At 63.3% G+C, this 18,841-nt stretch overlaps 3 protein-coding genes across 5 annotated transcripts; all 3 read right to left on the bottom strand.

Annotated features, from left to right (window-relative positions):
• Nucleotides 1-123: 123 nt before the first annotated feature.
• DOK3 (docking protein 3) lies at nucleotides 124-3,259 on the bottom strand. Its single transcript, XM_054842059.1, has 5 exons — nucleotides 3,125-3,259; nucleotides 1,463-1,756; nucleotides 1,229-1,322; nucleotides 971-1,143; nucleotides 124-886 (listed from the first exon to the last, which is right to left on the bottom strand). The coding sequence occupies exons 1-5, from the start codon at nucleotides 3,179-3,181 to the stop codon at nucleotides 170-172; spliced, it is 1,335 nt and encodes a 444-aa protein (XP_054698034.1). The 5' UTR covers nucleotides 3,182-3,259; the 3' UTR covers nucleotides 124-169.
• Nucleotides 2,842-9,371, bottom strand: DDX41 (DEAD-box helicase 41). Of its 2 annotated transcripts, none has more exons than XM_054842058.1 (17): nucleotides 9,232-9,371; nucleotides 9,036-9,134; nucleotides 8,779-8,938; nucleotides 8,621-8,695; nucleotides 8,207-8,267; nucleotides 7,463-7,599; nucleotides 7,130-7,202; nucleotides 6,800-6,953; nucleotides 6,550-6,686; nucleotides 6,188-6,350; nucleotides 5,956-6,087; nucleotides 5,703-5,774; nucleotides 5,328-5,403; nucleotides 4,826-4,975; nucleotides 4,628-4,699; nucleotides 4,307-4,417; nucleotides 2,842-4,053 (listed from the first exon to the last, which is right to left on the bottom strand). In XM_054842058.1, exons 1-17 carry the CDS (start codon nucleotides 9,253-9,255, stop codon nucleotides 3,917-3,919), a joined length of 1,833 nt encoding a protein of 610 aa, XP_054698033.1. In that variant the 5' UTR covers nucleotides 9,256-9,371; the 3' UTR covers nucleotides 2,842-3,916. The 2 variants fall into 2 exon arrangements, with proteins under 2 accessions (XP_054698033.1, XP_054698032.1); XM_054842057.1 differs by having other exon boundaries at nucleotides 5,328-5,424; nucleotides 9,232-9,367.
• Nucleotides 9,372-9,531: 160 nt separating this feature from the next.
• On the bottom strand, nucleotides 9,532-18,142 carry FAM193B (family with sequence similarity 193 member B). Of its 2 annotated transcripts, none has more exons than XM_054842145.1 (10): nucleotides 17,807-18,142; nucleotides 15,576-15,815; nucleotides 14,640-14,862; nucleotides 14,228-14,437; nucleotides 13,508-13,922; nucleotides 12,328-12,523; nucleotides 11,686-11,922; nucleotides 10,184-11,201; nucleotides 9,989-10,064; nucleotides 9,532-9,895 (listed from the first exon to the last, which is right to left on the bottom strand). In XM_054842145.1, the coding sequence occupies exons 1-10, from the start codon at nucleotides 18,140-18,142 to the stop codon at nucleotides 9,799-9,801; spliced, it is 3,048 nt and encodes a 1,015-aa protein (XP_054698120.1). In that variant the 3' UTR covers nucleotides 9,532-9,798. The 2 variants fall into 2 exon arrangements, with proteins under 2 accessions (XP_054698120.1, XP_054698121.1); XM_054842146.1 differs by having other exon boundaries at nucleotides 14,228-14,404; nucleotides 17,807-18,091.
• Between the last annotated feature and the right edge of the window lie 699 nt (nucleotides 18,143-18,841).

Raw genomic sequence — 18,841 nt, 5'->3', positions numbered from 1 at the left:
GTGGGTACCACGGCGCCCCCTGGCGGGGGCCCACGCCCGCCCGCCCGCCCGCCCCCCCCCCCCCCCCCCCCCCGCGACCGATCCCTGCCTGCCCCCCGCAGCACCGGTAGAACCGAGTCCAGCTCAGGTTGTTTATTCACCGCACCACCGAACCGCATCCAGCCCGGGATCAGGCCCAGTCCCGCGGACTGGGGGTCTCCCTGCTGAGCAGCCGCACCAGCTTGGCCCGGAGGTTGCTCTGGGGCTTGTGCCCAGGGCGCCCCGGCCCTGTCTCCTGTCCCCCATGGCCCCAGCGCTGCTCGGGGGGCTGGGGGCTGCCCCGCGGCAGCTGGGCTAGGGCAGCCCGGTTGTCATAGAGGGGGCCTGCCTCACTGCTGTGGCCCTCAGGGGCCTGCCGGCACCCCAGCTCCCACTGCCCTTCCTCCTCTTCTTCTTCCTCCTGGGTCCCAGCTGGACGTGGCTCTGCAGTGAAGATGTTCTCGTAGAGGTGCTCAGGGGGTGGCTTCCCTATGACCCAGGGCTCACCAAGACCCAGCTGCCCTGGCCCAAAGAGGGACTGCTGGCCCCGGGCAATGGAGGCGTAGACGATGGGGCCTGGGGCCTCTGGCTCCGGGGGGGGGAAGCGGAGAAGGCTGGTGGGGGGGTGGGAGGCAGGCTGTGCCCCCCCCAGGGTTGGGCTGGGCTGGGGTTCCTTGGCCCCGGAGCTCCAGGGCTGGGGCTCAAGGCCTTGTGCGGAGAGTTGGGGGTCCGGGGCATCCTTGCCCTGCTGCTGGCAGGCGATGGCGGCAGACACAGCCCGGCAGAGCTCTGAGGCCCTTGGGGTGCTGAAGGTGAAGGTCCCCTCGCCAGACTCACTGCGGCGGCCGGCCTCAAAGGAGAAGACGGTCTGCAGGGCCAGATGGCAAGGGTGAGGGGCTGGCACCTACCCTGAACAGCCAGCAGTCCCAGGGGGGCAGGGGGAGGCACGCACCTGATCCTGGCCAAACTTGCGGAGGAAGGAATAGGGCCAGGTGAGCAGGGGCTGGCGGGACTGCGGGTCCTTCAGCGTCAGGTTCTGGGGAAGGGCTGAGAGCACATAGTGCCCGTGCAGGCCACAGCGCGCGGCTGCGTCCGTCTGGACCACCAGTACCGGGAATTCAGTCACTACAGAAGCAGAGCAAGGCAGGAGTCAGCACCGCAGCACTGAGCCAGAGCCCACCTCGGCCCCATCTGCCACCCCTGCACATACGGTCCTGCCAGGAGGAGTAGAGGGAGTTCTCCTCCATGGGGACAGCGGGGCTGGGCTGAGTCCTGGCACTGCTCTGCGCTGTCTGCTTTGCACCCTGGAACAGAGGGATGTGAGCATGGCCCCCGGACTGGGGGAGCACGAGCCCCTGGGCCTGCCCACTCACTCCAAAAGCCCCTGGCTCACCTGAGCCAGGACCAGAGCGAGGGGTTCCGGCTGTGCCAGACCCTGCGGTACCTGGAAGGCCAGCTGGCAGAGCTGAGTGATCCACTCATCCCGCTGCTCAGCCGCCAGCACGTAGCTCTTCTCTGTGGTGGTGAGGTAGAAGGCGGCGGTGGCTTTAGGGCAACTCTCTGTGCCTGCAGGGCCCACGGAAACGCAGTCTGAGAGGCGGATCACCCGTCGGGCACACCGCCGTAGGGAGGTCTTCTCTAGTGCCGTGCCGTCATCCCGCACATCAAACTTCTCCATACGGGCCACGCCAGAGGGACTGGCGGCGAAGAGCTGGGCTCGCATCTTCCTCCAGGACCTCTGGGGTGTGGGAAGGGCACAGGCAGGGAAAAAAAGGGTCAGCAAGGAGCTGCTTGCTGCATCGTCACAGTGCTGCCCTCCATGTGGGGCCGGCAGTGCTTGGGAAGAGCTGTGCAGGGCACGAAAGGGCACAGAGGGACCCTACCAACACCCCGCCAGGTGCTGCAGGAGGGCCTGGAGAGCTGGGGCCAGCACAGACCCCCAGGGCTGTGGGGCAAAGCAGTCCCAAAGTTAGGTCGAGGGGGGGCCTTGCCCTGAGCAAGCTCAGCATGGCTTGCTGGGTGAGTCATGCTCGCTCCTGGCTCGTCGAGCATCAGGTCCTGCTCTTTGTTCCCCACTGCAAGTGCTGGCCTGCCGTCACTGCAGCTGAGCTCTCGAGCTGTTCTCAGGACAGACCCTGATGCAAATTAAAGCCATTTTGAGCTGCTGAGGCTCCTGCTGACAGCCTCGCATCTGCTAAGCACAGCCAGGCCCTGCAGCTCGCAGCTCGCTTCCTCCCAGGGGAGGCTCTGCAGCACCAGCACCTTCCCAGCCCGTCATGGGATAGAGGGGGCGCGTGCCCCCACACACGTCAAAAGTGCAGCAGAGCCTCCGCCCTGCAGAAACCAGATGCAGCCAAGCACCCAAAATACCCACCACTGCCTGCCCGCCTGCCTCCTACGCCCAAGGCATCAGCCCCATGGATGCAGGACCTGCCTGCTTTGGCTCCAGCACTCGGCTCTCACTGGCAGGAAGGTCAGAGTGTGATCATAGCCCAGCACATCCACCGAGCCCCCTGTGGGGGCACAGCCATGCCGCCATGGCAGAGGAGATGCCGTTAAGGCAAGGCCAGCAGGACCTGCTTCACCAACACCCATCGCACAGCTCCCTAGAGCTGGCTCGACTCTGCGGGGATTCCCATCGTGTCACGCTGCCCAGAGTGCTGTGGGACTCAGTTCCCACCCTGAGGCAGCAGCCAAGCCACGAGGGGTACCCCATGGATGGCACTGGCACCCCAGGACCAGGCTGATGGAGGGCTGGGCACAGAGCCACAGCCCACACACTGCCCCGGTGCCCTGCTCCCACACACACGCTGGAGCTGCGCCTCATTAACACACGTTTATTGTTTCATTGCGAATCGCGCGGTGACCAAGCGAGAAGAGGGACCCTGTGCACAGGGGCGAGCCTGAGCAGGTGTCTGCACGGATGAGTCCCCTTGGCCACAGGGAGAGCCCCGCTCTTGGGGCTGTGGAGCCCAGGGCCTCCTAGGGCAGCTCCAAGGGGTCTGGCTCCGGTTCCCCCTTCCCAGGCTGCCAAAGCCTGGCCCCAAGCCTGGTGTCAAGATAGATCAGGGCAAACCCTGTACCCAGCCCCAAATCCACCCTTTACCTTTCCAAATTTGCAGTGCTGCACATAGAGGATCCCATCCTTCACCGGTTTCTCCATGGGCCCAGCGTCGCCCTGGCAGCCAGTGCAAGGATCAGGGACTCAGGCTGCCAGCAGTGGAGAAAATGTGACTGCTGCAGCCGAAGCAACTGCATGGGGCAGACTTCCTTCTCTAGCAACTTCCCCTTTGTGGTGTGTGGGATGAGTGGCAGAGGCTGGGCCACAGGAGGTGTCCATCCGTCTGCCCTCCCCCTCGCAGAGGGGCAGTGGGGCAGAACACATGCAGGCAGAGCACCGGAAACACCTAGGGGACCGCCCGATGGAGTGCGGCACGCTCTGCCTCGCCCCGGCTGCATCAGAGCACGTTTGGGGGTAATAGGAACAGCCACCAGCTGAGGATGCACAAAACTAGGTAAGGGGGATGGTCCCGGAGGAATCGAGGGGCTTTAGAGGGGAGTGATGTAATACCCTGGCCATGCCACCACAGGGGCCTAGTAGGGAAGGCAGGCAGCCAGCCACAGACCAGCCACCACACCTGGGGCTTCCTCCTCCCCTTGGGCACCGCTACCTGCTTGCCCAACACACCGCTGATGAAATGGGCTGTTGCAGCACAGCTCCACACATTTTCTCCCAGGGCAGAAACTTCGCAGGCTGACCTGGTAACATCCCCAGTGGCCACAGCAGTGCAGGACAGGGCCCTGGGCTTGGGAAAGGCGAGGGCAGTTGGGGTGCTGCCCTGGTTGAATGGGAACCAAGGCCCACGCAGGGGGAGCACTGGGCAGCACGCTCCCCAGGCTAGAAGTCCATAGAGCTGTGGGCCAGGTAGTCCTTGCGGCCGATGTTGCTGACTTGCTTGGTCTGCATCGCCTCCAGCTTGGGGCAGTCAGTGATGCGATGGCCCAGGCCGCCGCAGAAGGCGCAGCCCCGCTCGCCTGCAACAGAAGGGACGAGGTCAGGGCAAGCTGTGCCACGCCAGGAGAGCATCCCAGAAGCAGAGGGGCTACGCTAGTGTCTCCCCCCGCTGCCACAGCACTAGGCTGCCCACACGGCCAGGCAACAACAGCCCCACAGCAGGCAGGAACCGCTCCGGGGAGCCTGGAGCGACGGGAACTGGGGGTCCTGTCCGCAGCCCAGGTCTCTCAGCAGCCCTGCAGGAGGTCCCTGTGCCCATCTGGGGTCTCTCACCTCCGATATCCAGCATGGTCTCATCCCCGCAGTGCAGCACCTGGAGCACAGGTGGCACCTTCTGCTTCGCCTCCAGGAGGAGGGCCTTCAGGTCCATCAGCACCGACTCATCTAGGGGCAGAGACACGGGTCAGACGCAGCCTGAGCAGGGCTGGGGGATGCTGCTCCACACCACAATCTCCCCTCCACAGGCCACCATGACCTGTCCCTGCTTGCTTAAGATCATCCCCCTTGCCAAGGCAGAGGCAGCTCCATTGCCCAGCTGCCTCCTACAGCCGCAGCACCCCTGCAGGCAGCCCCCAGCCCCACGCTGTTTCTCACCGCAGGCCTTGTTGATGAAGGTGGTGGCAATGCCAGTGTTGCCCGAACGGCCTGTACGCCCGATACGGTGAACTGTGGAGAAAGAGACAGGGTCAGGCCTGGGTGAACACAATGTGACAGGCCATCCCTGCCCCCAGCCACCGCAGAGACAAGCGCAGAGCCCTGCTGGCCTCTGCACCCACGAGGCCCAGTGCCCACCATAGTTCTCAATCTCCTCCGGCATATCGTAGTTGATGACGTGCTGGATGGCTGGGAAGTCCAGGCCCTTAGAAGCAACATCAGTGGCAACTAGGACATCCTTCTTCCCATCCCGGAAGGCCTCGATGGCTTTTGTCCGTTCCTCCTGATCTGCAAAGGCCCAGCAGAGAAGATCAGCAAGGGCAGAGCTCGCAGTCCTACCTCTTGCGACAACCACTATGGCCTCAGAGCCAAGCATTGCTCAACGGGGCTCCTCCAGTGAGGGGACCTACACAGCCTAACCCCAAATAAAAGGAGCAGAGGAACCTCTAGGTCCCATAGGGAACCGCACAGTGTTTATGACTGCAACATACAACGTGGCGTTCACTCCTGACACTGTCACAGCCCTTCTGCACACCACCACAAACTGCTGCATGCTGGGACCTCCTGTGGCCACCTACAACCCTGGCAGGGGCAGGCAGGGCCACACCGTGGTCCAAACCTCCCTGACACCCTCACTGACCTTTCCCTCCATGGATGGCCACAGCTTCCACACCCTTGAGCAGCAGGTACTCATGGATCGCATCAACATCTGCCTTCTTCTCTGCAAAGATCAGCACCTGTGGCAGCACAGACATCATGGAAAAGCCGCCCTTCTGCAGGCAGGCACCAACACAACCCCCCACTCCCTCTTGCCGAGCAGAGCACACAACAGCTCTGGGCCCAGGACCTGCTTGTACATGGAGCACGGCTCGCTCACACGCCTAACCCACACATGGCAGAGCCCCGCAGCATCACAGTCATGGCCCCAGTGACAGCTCCCCCCATGCCCTGGGGCTGTGGTGCGCCCACGCTGCCCCCAGCCATGCTGCCAGAGCAGTCGGAACGCGCTACTCACAGGTGGCGGGGTCTTCTGCAGGCACTCGAGGAGGTATACCATCTTGGCCTCCTCTTTCACATACTCCACCTCCTAGGAACAAGCACAGGTATGGGTCAGGCAGGCAGCAGAGAAACTGCCATTGCTCGGTATCCCTTATCTTATTGGGCAGGAGGGCCACGAACCCCAGCTCCCTAACAAGGAATGCACCAAGTGTCCTCACGAACAGGGCTGGCCTCCCACACAGGCTTTGGGGAGCACCCAACTACCTCACCTGCACAACGTCCAGGCTGGCAGCACCCGCTCGCCCAACATTAATGGTGATGGGCTTCACTAGGGCACTCTTGGCAAAGTTCTGGATCTTCTTGGGCATTGTGGCACTGAAGAGGAGGGTCTGCCGCTGGCCCTGCACAGGGAAAACAGCGTGGGCAAGGATTTAGCACTCACCCAACCAGGCGGAGGCAGGGACTGAGCTTCAGGATGCCTGTATCGTACCAGCTCAGTACCTTGAAGTAGGAGAAGATGGTACGGATGTCCCCCTCAAAGCCCATATCGATCATCCTGTCAGCTTCATCTAAGGCCAAGTAACGGCAGATGTCCAGGCTCACCATCTTCTTCTGCAGCAGGTCCATCAGGCGGCCAGGGGTTGCCACCATCATGTGTACACCACTGTGGGACGAGAGAAGGCCACAGTCAGGCACTCTGATTCCTGCCTCACGCAGTGACACACAGGGAAGGTAACACCTGCTTGGCACGTCACCTTCGCCCCCACACTTTCCTGGAGCCATCCAGCCATGGTGTCACCCCTTAGTCCCCTGCCAGAAAACAGAGTACAGCTCCAGCCCCACAACCCCCACCCAGGTCTTACTGTTTGATTGTCTCCATCTGCTCCTTAACAGACATGCCCCCGATGCAGAGGGCACAGCGCAGCGGGGGCAGGCCGTCCTCCTGCAGCAGGCGACAGTAGTATTCAATGATGCCGTGGGTCTGCCGGGCCAGCTCCCGCTGCAGAGACAAAACTCACTCATTCCTATACCTCCATGCAGGAAGGATCTGGGATTGCCACCAAATATCAATCAAAGCTTCCTCCCACATGTCACCGTGGCCCCGACCCTCACCGAGGGACAGATGATGAGTCCGTAGGGTCCCTCTCGCTTGGAAAACGGCAGCCTCTTCTCCTGCTCCAGGCAGAACATGATCACTGGAAGGGTGAACACCAAGGTCTTCCCAGAGCCAGTGAATGCAATGCCGATCATGTCCCTTCCTGAGAGGCTGGCAGAGAAATGGGGCCGAAGGTGAGGAGGAACATCACAGAACAGCTCAGACCTCCAGGGCCAAGCCAGGTGGCGGAGCGCATCTGCCACCAGGGAAGAGCATCTGGCACCCAACACTGGGTGGGCTGTAGGGAGCAACCACTCCCTGCTCTGGGATGGGGACAGAGCACTCACATCGTGGGGATGCCCTGGATCTGTATGGGTGTTGGCTGCTGGATTCCTTTTTTCTTCAGGCCCCTCAGGATAGCTGTCAGAGAACAAGGGGGACACACATTCAGGACCTGAAGCCTTCTCCCTCTTTCCCTCCTCCTCATGTACCAGCAGCAGCTCTTCCACCCGTGACAATCACTCCTTGGGCCAGCAGCTAGGTGACACAGCCACCGCTGGGAATTTAAGCCGCGACCCCGCTAACACTAAGCATTAAAGAATCAACTGCTTCACTCGTTGATGTGCGTTTCCCAAAAAACACCGCTGTCCCCACCCTGCCAGGCTCCTCTCCCGGCCCACCTGCTGGGAACTTCATCTCCTTGAAGCTCTTGATGGGGGGCGGGATGCCTTCCCCCTCCACCAGAATGTGGTACTTCTTGCGCACGCGATCGTGCCGTGCCTCCGACATGCCCAGGATGTAACGGGGCGCTCTCCAGCTGCGAACGCAACAGAGAAAGGTCGTGGTGCAGAATGAGGCTGGGGCTACAGAGGCAGCAGCCCCCACAAAGATGCAGGGGAGCTCCAACATCCCACCAGGGAAAACAGGCAACTCCGAGGGGCTTCACGGTGCAAGCATGGGAAAGATCCACACCAGTTCCATGCATTAAACCTTTCCCCAAAGCCTCGGTAGGAAGTCCCAAGCTAACACCTGAGAAGTCTACAGATGGGGGATGGAAGATGCCAAAATCTTTTGGACACATCTCTGTCATGTCTCTGACACTGCCTCGAGCACTGCTGGCTCTGTAGGCTCACCCAGTCTCTTTCTCTAGCTTAGTCACCTCCAAGATCTGAACACCCACCTCAATTCTTCAAGTTTAACATAAACGTACTCTAGAAAATCTTAACTGTATATAAAATAAGGTTCAAGGTGACTCAACAGCCTTCAATCTTATGCACAGCTGTAAGAAAGCAGGCAGTGGAGCAAGAGAGAAGGCAGCGGCTGCAGAGCAGTGCTCCTCCTGCGAGGCTGCATGGCTTCTAGCTCTCTTCGGCTGCAAGGAAGCAATGTTTTCAGGAAGACAACCTCTGTACTGTGAAACACACCTGGTTTTAATTGGATCATCGTAGGTGATGCCCTTCGCCATCTCCTTCACTGACATCAAAGCTGCAAGAACAAAGCCAATGAGGTCAGGGCAAGCTCTCCGTCTCCAGATGCGCTTAACCTCAGCAGAGCAGTACTCGAGCAAACAGTTTGGGAAACCATGCCCAGAGACAGGAGAAAAAGCAGCACCCCTGAGAGCCTCTCTGGGTACAGATATACCAAATACCGCAGCCTGCCATGCCTAGGGGCTGGCCGCAGCATCGCCTCTGCTAAGCCAGGCGGCTGGATGCTGGCTGAAGGATCCTGTTGTGATCTCCTGTCCCATCCCAGGAGCGAACATCCCTGAGTGTTGTAGGTGTGTAATACCCCTACTGCTGCCCTACAGCTCTGAGAGACACGGCGCTCCCACCACTCACCTCGGCCCTCTGCCACGCTCTCCAGGATCTTCTCTTCCTCCTTCAGCTGCTTCTCCTTGGCTGACTCCTTCCGAGCTGGGGGGAGAGTCAGGGAAACAGTAAGGAGGTCTCAGTCCCTCCTGAAAGCTGCCTGGCCCTACTGCCAGGCACTGCCCTACCTTCTGCCTTCTCTTTGAGGTGCTGGTGCTGGTCCAGGAGGCTGATGTTGGACTGGGGCCCCAAGGGGATGTCATCCTCATCACCCCGCTGCTCGCTCCCGCTGTCCCGTTGCTCCTCCTCTGACACCACCTTCCGCCGCATCTGCAGCAGCTTCTGCAGCTGGAAGGAAGTGGGTGAAGGTGGAATGAAAGGCCCCGCGTCGGGAGGGACGCCCAGAGCCCTCCCCCGGCAGTACCGGACCCCGTTACTCCGTTACCATCTGCTGCTTGCGCTGCTTGACAGGCACGTAGGGTACGTAGTCGTCATCTTCCTCCCCGGACAGATCGGACGTCTCCGCCGCCTCCTCCCGCTGCCTCTGTGGAGAGACGCGAGGTGAGGCCAGCCCGGAACGGTACCAGCCCCGCCCGGCACCCCACGACTGTCGGTACCGGCCAGGCTGGACCCGGCCCTACCTTCCGGTCAGCCCCGGCCTCCATGGCGCCGTCTCTACGCAACAGCCGCACCGCCCCGGATGTAAATCCCACGCGCCGGAAGTGATGGCTAGGGAGACTGGTGCCGTCGCCTAGCAACGCGTTACCACGCCCCCTTCCCGCGCGGGACGCGGCAGGAGCAGAGACAGGCCCCGACGGGTCGCCCCGAAGGCCAAACTTGTGCAGACGGCGCATGGCGACACCCACCTACCCCGGGCCCACGCGGCAGAAAGCAGCAGACAGCGGGGTTTAAATAAAATAAAAAATTAAAAAGTTCTTTATTGGGTCCAGCACGGTCCTTCCCCGCGGCGCAGGGAGCCGGGCACCCGCGGAGAGGGGGACGGGACGGCTGGGGTCACCCCGCGGGGGGGTTGGGGGGGAGCAGGAGGAGGACGGGGGGAGCACCGGGGGCCCCCGCGGGGCAGGAGAGCACCAGGGCCCCCCGCGGAGGAGGGGACCCCACCGAGGCGAGGCGGGGGCCCGCGGGGCGGGGGGCACAGTGAGGAGAGGCGAGCGGCCGTGGGTGGGGGGCGGCGCCCCCCCCGCACCTCACTGGGCTGCGCTGGAAGTGGTTTTCTTCAGGGTGAAGTTGGTCCAGTTCACCGCAACCTTCTGCCGCGTCTGCTTGGCCGAGTCCAGGCAGAACCTGGCAGGGAGAGGACAGCCCCGGTCAGCCTCCAGCCCCTCTGCATCCCCCCAGCAGGGCTCACCACCCCCCCCCCCAGGGCTGCCCCCTCACCTCTTGAAATACTCCACTTCTCTGTCAGTCTCATCCATCTCTGCCCCGTCCAGGTCCTTGGGCAGGAACACGTCATCTGGCAAAGCAGAGGAGCAGAGAGAGAGAGTCAGCGCTGCCGCAGGGGCACGGGGCTGGAAGGGGGGGCAAGGGGACACCGCAAGGATGGCGACGCAGAACACTGCTCCCGGCACTCACCGATCGAGGTATTGGATTTCTCCACCTTGTTCCGGCTCTTCCTGCTCTTGCCCTTGGGCTGGGGGGAGCCCCCCAGGGCAGGGGGGGCAGGCAGCTGTCGGTCCCCTGTGGCCGGGGCAGGCGGTTGCTGCTGCGTCATCTCTGGCAGCTCTGCTTTGCCCTCTCCCCTCCGGCCTTTCCACTCACTGCTCCTCTCCTTCTCCAGCCTGACACCACCGCAGCCCCAGAGCTGCCCCTTGCCGCTCTCCCCCAGCTCACTGCAGCTGCCTGGCCGCTGTAGCTCTGGGGCGCCAGCCTTGGAAGGGTGCTTGGTTCCCAGCACCGGTCCCTTTGCACCAGGGCTCTCCAGCCGGGGCTGGCCGCTGGGCACCACAGAAGCACTCTCCCCTTTCTTCGCCTGCCCGCTCTGCCGCTTGTTCTTCCGCTGCCGGCTCCCGGCAGGCACCAGCTCTGACCCCTTGGGCTGCGGTCCCTCCTTGGGCTCTGGGCTCAGCCCGCTGCCATCCACAGCAGAGTCCGTAGCCTTGGACTGCACCCAAATCATGCGAGAGAGGCTGGGCACGGCGCTGAGGCGCTTCACCACACCGTTCTCGGCCGCAGGGGCTGGTGGTGGCTCCCCAGGTCCCTCGCCCCATCGGGGCCCCAGTTCACCCCGCAGTAGTGCGTGGCTCTTGGCAGGGCCCAGGCTGAGGGGGGCCAGCGCCAGGTCTATGTCCTGCAGGTCGGAGGAACCGTTGAGGTGGGAGAGCAGGTTCTTCTGCTCCAGGACAGCTGCCTTCTTGGGGAAGTCGTTGACATCCAGGTTGAGGTCATAGACACTGAAGCTGGCCCGGATGGAGTCCTTGATGGTGTTCTTGATCTCCTGCAGCCGGCTGCTGAGGAAGCTGTTCACTCGCTCCAGCTCCAGCTCTGGCCACTCCAGCAGCTTCTCCTCGGCCGGCTCCCTGGCGTGGCTGGCTGCAGGGGCACGCTCTGCTCGTTTCTGAGCCTCTGCCTCCAGCTGGGCTTTCTCCTTCTCCTGCAACAGAGGTGCCATGAGGATCGCATGGCCTGGACTACTAAGCCAAGCGCGCAGGCCACGGGGCTGGCCATACACCAGCCTTCTAAGGGCAGCAAACCCATGGGCTGCCTGGCTCAGCACAGCCCCCAAACTGTCACGTGTCCTCTGCAGGCACTGCAACAGCTGCCACATTGCACACTGCTCTGGACACGAGGCACCAGCACGAGCCATCACAGCACTGCCTCTCCCCACCACAGACACACGGTCTTTGTCAAAGATGCAACACAGAGCAGGTAGGATGGAGTGGCCCAAAGTGCCCAGGAGGGCTGGGCCACACTCTGCAGGAACAGAGGCAGGGGAAGCCCTGCACGGAGCTGGGCAGAGCTCAAGAAACCAAATGGATGTGAGGGAGAGAAGGTAATGCCCTGCAAGGGGGACGGTCTTGCCCTGACCTCCCTCCTGCAGCCTGCCTCAGGCAGCGCTTCCCTCTGCCCAGCCTCACCTTCTTCTTCTGCTTGTGCCGCGCCCGCTTAGCCGCCTTGGCACTGTTCAAGGGCTTGGGCTCTGTGCTGTTGATGTAGTCCAGCAGCTCATCCACATTGCGGTGGTCCACAGCAGGCTCTCCTGAGCTGCTGTTGTGTCCTAGTTTCTGTGGTAGCTCCTCTTTCCTCTTGGTGAGGCGCGAACGCAGCTTCTCCCGGATCTCGGCGTAGTTGCGGCTCGTGGGAGCGGCCGGGGGCTGCAGAAGGTGAGTGCTGTCAGCCAGGCAGGCACACGAAGCCGGTGTGATGCGTGGGCAGCCCCGGCTCCCCCACCGACCTCCCCAGCCGCTCCCTTCCCTGAGGTCTCCGCGAGACAAGTCGGCACAGCCGCCACTGAACTCTTTTTCCACCGCGAAGCCACAGGGTCTGGCTGGCTGCGCCAAGCCCCAGGGCTGGGCAGGCAGCTGCAAGTTGGGAGCAAGGGGACCAGCAGGCTGATGAGGCAGGATGGAAACCAAGAGGGGGGGATGCGCATGCTGGTAGGGAACAGCCGTGGCCAGACCTTCCCACTTCTGGCACTCTCGGCACGCGGACCGCGTGATGTCTCACCGCAGAGCGGAGCGCAAGGACCGGGGGTGGCTGCAGACCAGCCCCTCACTCACCGCGTTGTGGCCGAAGAACTCACAGTAGCAGCAGTCGCAGAACTTCCCGTCTTTCTGGTTGGTGGAGGAGGAGGTGCAGGAACTGCGCTCCGAGCTGCTGTCCTCGTCCTCCCCGAGCCCCTCGTCTGCCTCACACGGCTGTGGCGGGTGGCAGCTGGTACCATTTGGGAATTTGTGCCCTTTACAAGAGGGGTCCCTGAGGAGAAGGGCGAGAGGTGAGCGGGAGCCAGAAGGGCCCAAAATTGTCCCAGACAATGCATGTAGGAACATCCCTCCCAGGGCAGCCTGTGCCCAAGCAGAAGGATTTGCAGGGGCAGACAAACCCCCTCCCCTGCATCCTCCTCCAGGGGAGATGCTGGAGGAGCCCACGGCAGAAGACATCTGTAGCTCCTCGCCCCCCAGGGCCTCTGGCAGGCAGGAGGCTGGCGCACCAGAACTCCAAAAAGCAGTGTCCCCCTGCCAGGCCACAAGCTGATTCCAGGGCAGGGAGCAGTACTCACTGGGGGTGGCAGGTAGCACAGGTGAGAAACACTGGAACTGCATGCAGCTGCCAGACATCCCCACGTGCAGGCAGACCCGGCTCCCACAGGCACAGACTACCCAGCTCAGAGACAGGGAGGCCAGGGCACAGCCCACAGCGCCATTCCTCAAGCTCCAGCTCGGGACTGGCTGGCCCTCCGCAGGGAGCGAGCGCTAATCAGTGGAGAGGAACCAGCACCCGCGACTCAGCGTGCTCTCTTCCAGGGCACAGGCAGCCCAGAGAGGGCTGGGGGAGCAGGCGAGCAGAACAAGTCCACAGGCTTCATCTTCTCGAGGACCTTTGCTCAGTGCCACAGCTGCCCGACGGGTCTCACTGACAAAAGTCCTGTTGGCCAACAGCAGGTTGACCGGGTGGTTCCTTTGGGTCTTTTAGCTGGAGGAGGAGCAAGCACAGTCTCTTCTGCACCACAGTACTAAAGGACAACCGCAGGGTGAAGACACATAGGGAGAGAAAGAGCTCAACCCTCAGAGACCAGGGGTCTGCAGCAGTGGAACTGGCCCACAAACACAGCAGCTCTCCGCACCACACCAGGGCAGCCGATCCCTCCGCAGGGAAAAGCGCATCCATGGGCAGGGGTGGGAGAAAGGGCACGTTGCCCAGCGAGGAGAGGCTGGAAGCAGGCAGGGCTGCTCTACTCACCTGTTTGTGCTGGGTAGCTGGTGGGTGGCAGGAGGAGGGATGAGCGAAGTACTGCAGTGCCCGTTGCAGGGATGAGTGCAGCCCGACAGCGGAGGCGGCATCTTCAGCAGCGGCACGTTGGCAGGGGGCAGGTGAGGGCTCTTACATGACCCCGGGCTGTGCGAGACTGTGCCAGCAGGAGGGGACTCGGACACCGGCTTCGGGGCTGCCACCTGCGCGCTGGGTGCAGGGAAGAGTGCAGCCTGTGGGGAGGTGCCCAGAGGGATGTGGGGTGGGGAGCCGAAGGGCCCCGGATGGGCAGATGTCTGCTTGGAGGGGATCAGCGCTGGCGGCTGGGAGGGGACGCCGGTGGGACTGTTGGGAGGAGCAGTGAGGTCCGAGTGCTGATGATGCTCTGAGGAGTGGAAGGCCTCACCTGCAGAGGGGCAGGAGCAGAGATGGTCAGACACCAGCTGTCCCACATGGGCCAGGCTTGGAGCCATCCACCACCTCTGCACGGGCTGCTTCTCCATGGGACAAACCTCATCTCCCCCCAAGCAGCGGGGCACTCAGGCTAGAAGCCATCCCTGCTCGTAAGAGGCCTCGGCAGCACCCCGTCTCCCCCACAGGATTCAGCCCTGCCCCACAGAGAACAGAGCAATGGGAAGGCACTGGGGCAGCAAGGGCTGCATGGAGCAGCGGGCTGGGAGGAGACGGCCAGCCCTGCCCCTGGGCACGCACCTGGCGGGGTGGCCCTCCGGCACATGCTTTTGAACTGCTTCGGCAGCGTCTTGCAGAAGTCGAGTGAGGTAGGCAGAGGCGAGCCCGGGGCGGCGCTGCTGGAGGTGGGGGAGGCTGCGTGGCTGTAGGGACAGGCCTTGAGCCCCGGTGCCACGGCAGGCGCCTGGCTGGCGCACTCTGGAGAGAGAGTGAGGCCGGGGTGCTTGTCACCTGGAAGGAAAGCAGAGCTAGGGCCAGGCCGGCTTCCACCACCCCCTGCCTTTGCAAAGGGACCCAGGCACCCCGTTGCCACTGGCACTCAGAGGCCCAGCCTGTCCACTCCTGCCCACCAGCTGGGTGCCCACAAGGAAACCACCTAAGCTGAGGACCAGGCAGAAGGCTCTGCTCAACCCCGTGGTCGACTTCAACTCACCTAGTGCTGCAGGGGGGGCCCCAAGGGGACTGCCCTGTGCGGCCCCATTGGTGTGCTGCGAGTTCCAGAGGCCCGAGAGCTTGTGAGCAGATAAGAAAGAGCTGGGGTCCCAGTCCCCTGAGTTCCCATGGCACGAGGAGGAAGAGGAGGAGGAGGAGGAGGAAGAGGAGTGGGAGCCACCCCCACAAGACTGCGACTTGCAGGATGTGTGGGATAATGAGACCTGGCAAGGAAAACACAGAGTGAAGCAGCAGCAGGCTGGGAGGGGAGGCCCTTGGCCACGGAGCATCAGCACCAAGACCCCCTCCACTGCCCCAAGGCAGGGGCTCCGCACACGGAAATTGTTCCTGTCACTGTCTCAAGGATGGCAAACAGCCTGTCCATCCAGCAGCAACACAGTCTGGCTCCCAGGCCCCCGCCAGCACAGCCAGGCTGTGCCAACGGCCACGCACCTGCTCTGATCCCACTCAAACCAGGCCAGGGTTAAACAGAGCCAAGCAGGAGGGAGCTTCTCTTCCCCCGAGCTCCACGCATGGGCAGGCACTTGCCCCAGCACACACCGCTGCTCTGGGGAGACCCAGCGTAATGGCAGGGAGCAGCCTCGGGGCCAGGGGGGATGCAGCACAATAAACGGTGGAGTGGGGCTGGCAGAGAAGCAGCAGCACTGCCAGCCTCACCAGGCAGGCAGCTCCGACCCAACACAGGCTGCCAGACACAGCCACGCTCTGCCCCACCGTGGTCTCTCCCTGAGGAGCCAGCAGCAGCCCTGGGGAGGGCAATGTGGCTGGAGGGAGCAGCGAGGCTGGGATGTCTGAGGCACTTATCTCCAAGCGAGAAGGGGACCCGCGCACCTAGCCAGCGCCATAGGGTGGTCAACACCACAGTCCCAGGAGCTACAGCCCCAGCCTTTCCAACCCCAGCTCCGTAACCGCTTACCGCCAGGGCCTGCTCCTGCACTGCCCGTCGCTCTTCTTCCTCCACGCTCTTCCGGCAGCTCTGGCAGATCCACAGTGGCATTTCTCCCAGGAGGTTCTGCACGAGCGTTGGCACGAAGTCCGGTGGCAGCCTCTCACCCGGGGAAACCAGCCCATTGTGGGACGGCCCTCCCCAGTCTTTGCGCTCCCGGTGACAGAGCAGGCAGCACGTCTGCACTGACTGGTTGGTGGTGGGCAGCACCTGCAGAAGGACACACGGAGCACGAGTCACCCCAATGTGTGAACCACCGCACAGCAGGGCCCCAGGCCAGCGCAGGTGTGGGGCAGATGAGGCAGCAAATGAGACCTTGGGACACTGACACCAAACTAGAAAATTTCTTGTAGGCTGCACGTGGGACTGCACCTTCTCCCACTGGAGGAGAGCAGCCTGGGGCTGCCCAGCTGCCGCCAGCCTGCCACATGCCAACTGGGAGCATTTTGGACCCTTGGGAAGATCACACTGCACTAAAGAGCCAGCCCCACCACCAGCACACCAGGCTGGGAGGCCACCAGCAGCTCCCACTTGTACCTCCAGTACACTGGGACTAAGGGGACTCACAGGGCAAAGCAAGACCCACAGAAATCACTGCACGGGGATACAAAGGGGGGTCTGGCAGCCGCAACCCCCCTCCTTGCCCACCACAGACCCCCCACTGCGTTATCCAAGAGCCCTGGGCCCTCCCGCCCGCCTCTTTGTTCTGCGCAGCCAGCGGCGCAGATGCGCCGGGGTGGGGTGCAGCCCCCGGCGCTGCTTCATGCTCTCCTCGCGCAGGGCAGCCAGGTCGGAGCTTCCCGCCTGGCGCCACGGCAGGAGCCGGGCTGCAGCCCACGGGCTCGCCGGAGGCCTGACAGCCGTGACGAGCCCAGCGTGGCACGGGTGAGGGGGCCCCCATTGTCTGCCACTGTGGCGGGGCCCTGCAACAATGAGCTGCACATTGAACTGCTGCTGTGAAACAGATGGCGTCTCCCAGGCTCAAGGTGAAGCAAAGGTCAGAGGCCAAGGAGAGTAGAGGGGGGGCACAGCTCCCCTGCCCACCCGCCCAGCCGGCCACGGGGAGGAGGGGGCTCCCAAGCCACCCTGTGTCTCAGCAGGGGCAGACGCGGCCACTGCCATGCACAGCACGTGAGAGGACGACTCTCCCCAACCCACCCAGTGCATCCAGACCCACCCCCGGGCTCCCTGCCCGCGACCCAGAGCAGGCAGCAGCAGCCAGGCGTGATGAGGGATGTCAAGCAGCAAGAGGCATGGGAGCCAGCCCGCAGTCTGTTCAGCAGATGCTCGAGCCACCTGCCATCGCCCCGTGGCGGGGCTGGACCCTCCCGCAAGAAGGAGCTGTGGGAACACCCCCTGAAGCACACCATGCCACCCGGGCAAGCACACCTGTCCTCGAGCCTGGGGCTCTGCCCTCCAGAGCGCACATGGGTCTCCCGAGCAGACCTGCAAGATCTCCCTACGCACAGGGACCGAGTAAGGGAAGCATAGACCCTGGAGCTGGAAGAGCCCTTTGCTCTCATGCTACTGGCCATGCCAGGGGGAGTAGCAATGGTGGGGGACAGGCTCGTTGGCCAATTCACCCTTCCCAGCAAAGGCTGAGATCAGCTCTCCCTAACTGCTGAAAGAGATGAGTGCCCAGGATGCTACACACCACTGGGAGCCCCCAACACTCCGGCCATCTGCCAGAGGCATCCCAAAACCCTGCTGCAGCTCAACACATCTGCAACCCAAGGCCACAAGCCGGCTCCACCACCCAGCTCAGCAAAACCAAGGGCAGGCCCTGCCCGCGCACCCATCCCAACCCCACACGTGCCTCAGGATGCTCCAAAAAGTGTCTTCCACATCCCAAGACAACCAAGACCCCCGGAGACAGGTTTGGGCTTCACCTTCCCCCCTCATCTCAGCATGCCCCCCCGCCCCCAGGTGCACCCCAACAGCATGGCTCTACCGGAGCTTCCCCACCACTGCTCCCCAAGGCGTAGGAGACCCTCCAAAACTGGGAAGAGGGAGATGGGGGGCACCAGGGCCTCAAAGAGGGGAGGTGCCTCAGGGATGCTCCGGGTCCGGGGTCAGTGCGGGGATGGGGCAGGGGCCGGGGGGGGGGACCGAAAGCCCCCCCCCGCCCCTGCCCCATCCCCGCACCGACTGAAATCCCCTCAGAGACAGCCCCTTCCCTGCTACAGGGCCTAACCCGGTACCTGAGCGGTGGCTCTGCCCGGCTCCCCGCTGCTGCCCGCCGCCACCACCACCTCAGGCGGGGCGGGCGGTTCCGGTGGCGGCGGCGGAGGGGGAGGAGGAGGACCAGCATCGGAACCCCCCACCCTCTCACAACGAGGCACGGAGCCACTCGCCGCTGCTGCCGCCGCTGCTGCCGCCGCCGCTGCCTTATTCCGCCTGCGAGTCATGGCGAGCGCGGCCCGCCGCCCGCCGCAGCCAGGACAACAGCCAATATGGCGGCACGGCCCGTCCAGCCCCTGCCCGGGGGGAAGGAGGGAGGAGGGAAAGGCCCAGCGAGGTGAAGCCGTTGCCGCCATTTTGAAAGAGGGCAACAACGGGCCACGGCGCGCCGCCTAGCGGGAAGGAGGTGACGGCGCTGTCACGGCTCCTGGCTCCGCCCTCTTTTCACACTCCCCCGGGTCTTAAAGGGCGCCGGTGCCTTCGGGGCGTCCCAGCCCCAGACAGCGCACCCCAGCCCTGGCACACCGGTACCCCACTGAGGATGAGCAGCACACTGCCCACTGCCCCGGCCTTCCTGGTGGTGCAGTACCCCACAATGCACGCGTGGGTTCCAGCCCCTGTACACCCCATTCCCATGTAACAGAGCTCTCCTGGTACCCAGGGCGCATTCCAGCGCTGCAGTGCCCTCAGCCCCACACACACAGTCACGTAGGCGTTTGCAGCTCCCTCGCATCCCAATCCTGGCATGCTGGTACCCCCAGTCCATTGCAGCTGTGCAGCACACTGCCTGCTGCCCGCTGCCCCGGCCTTCCCGCATGACCCTGGGGTGCACATGTCTGTTCCAGCCCCGGTCCCCATGTAACGATGCTGTCCCAGTATCTTAGGTGCACCTTGGCGGTGCAGGGCCACGCTCAGCACCACGGCATGACCCCAGTCACGCAACCTTGGACCCATGCATGGGTTGCAGCTCCCCCTAAGAGAGCTGGGGGCTGGCTCAGCCCCTCTCCTCCCTGCCAGCCTCATTCCATGCATCACCCCAAAACCCACCATCGTGG

The sequence above is a fragment of the Grus americana genome, chromosome 14 (assembly GCF_028858705.1).
Source record: "Grus americana isolate bGruAme1 chromosome 14, bGruAme1.mat, whole genome shotgun sequence".
NCBI classification, from domain to species: Eukaryota; Metazoa; Chordata; class Aves; order Gruiformes; family Gruidae; genus Grus; species Grus americana.
The sequence above is the reverse complement of the archived record's forward strand: the minus strand, read 5'-3'. Positions and strand labels throughout refer to the sequence as shown.

Bases quoted from the DNA above. Each gene is read 5' to 3' on its own strand.
- FAM193B (XM_054842145.1), bottom strand. From the start codon at position 18,142: ATGGCGGCAACGGCTTCACCTCGCTGGGCCTTTCCCTCCTCCCTCCTT. The intron at 12,524-13,507 runs GTGAGTAGAGCA...CCTTCTCCTCAG, and splicing joins CAGCTACCCAGCACAAACAG to GGACCCCTCTTGTAAAGGGC. The intron at 11,202-11,685 runs GTGAGGCTGGGC...CCTCTGTTGCAG, and splicing joins GGCACAAGCAGAAGAAGAAG to GAGAAGGAGAAAGCCCAGCT.
- DOK3 (XM_054842059.1), bottom strand. From the start codon at position 3,181: ATGGAGAAACCGGTGAAGGATGGGATCCTCTATGTGCAGCACTGCAAA. The intron at 1,323-1,462 runs GTACCGCAGGGT...CCTCTGTTCCAG, and splicing joins TCTGCCAGCTGGCCTTCCAG to GGTGCAAAGCAGACAGCGCA. The intron at 1,144-1,228 runs GTATGTGCAGGG...CTGCTTCTGTAG, and splicing joins CTACTCCTCCTGGCAGGACC to TGACTGAATTCCCGGTACTG.
- DDX41 (XM_054842057.1), bottom strand. From the start codon at position 9,255: ATGGAGGCCGGGGCTGACCGGAAG. The intron at 6,088-6,187 runs GTACTGAGCTGG...TTCCCTGTGCAG, and splicing joins CCATCTTCTCCTACTTCAAG to GGCCAGCGGCAGACCCTCCT. The intron at 4,418-4,627 runs GTGAGAAACAGC...CTCTGCCCCTAG, and splicing joins CTTCATCAACAAGGCCTGCG to ATGAGTCGGTGCTGATGGAC.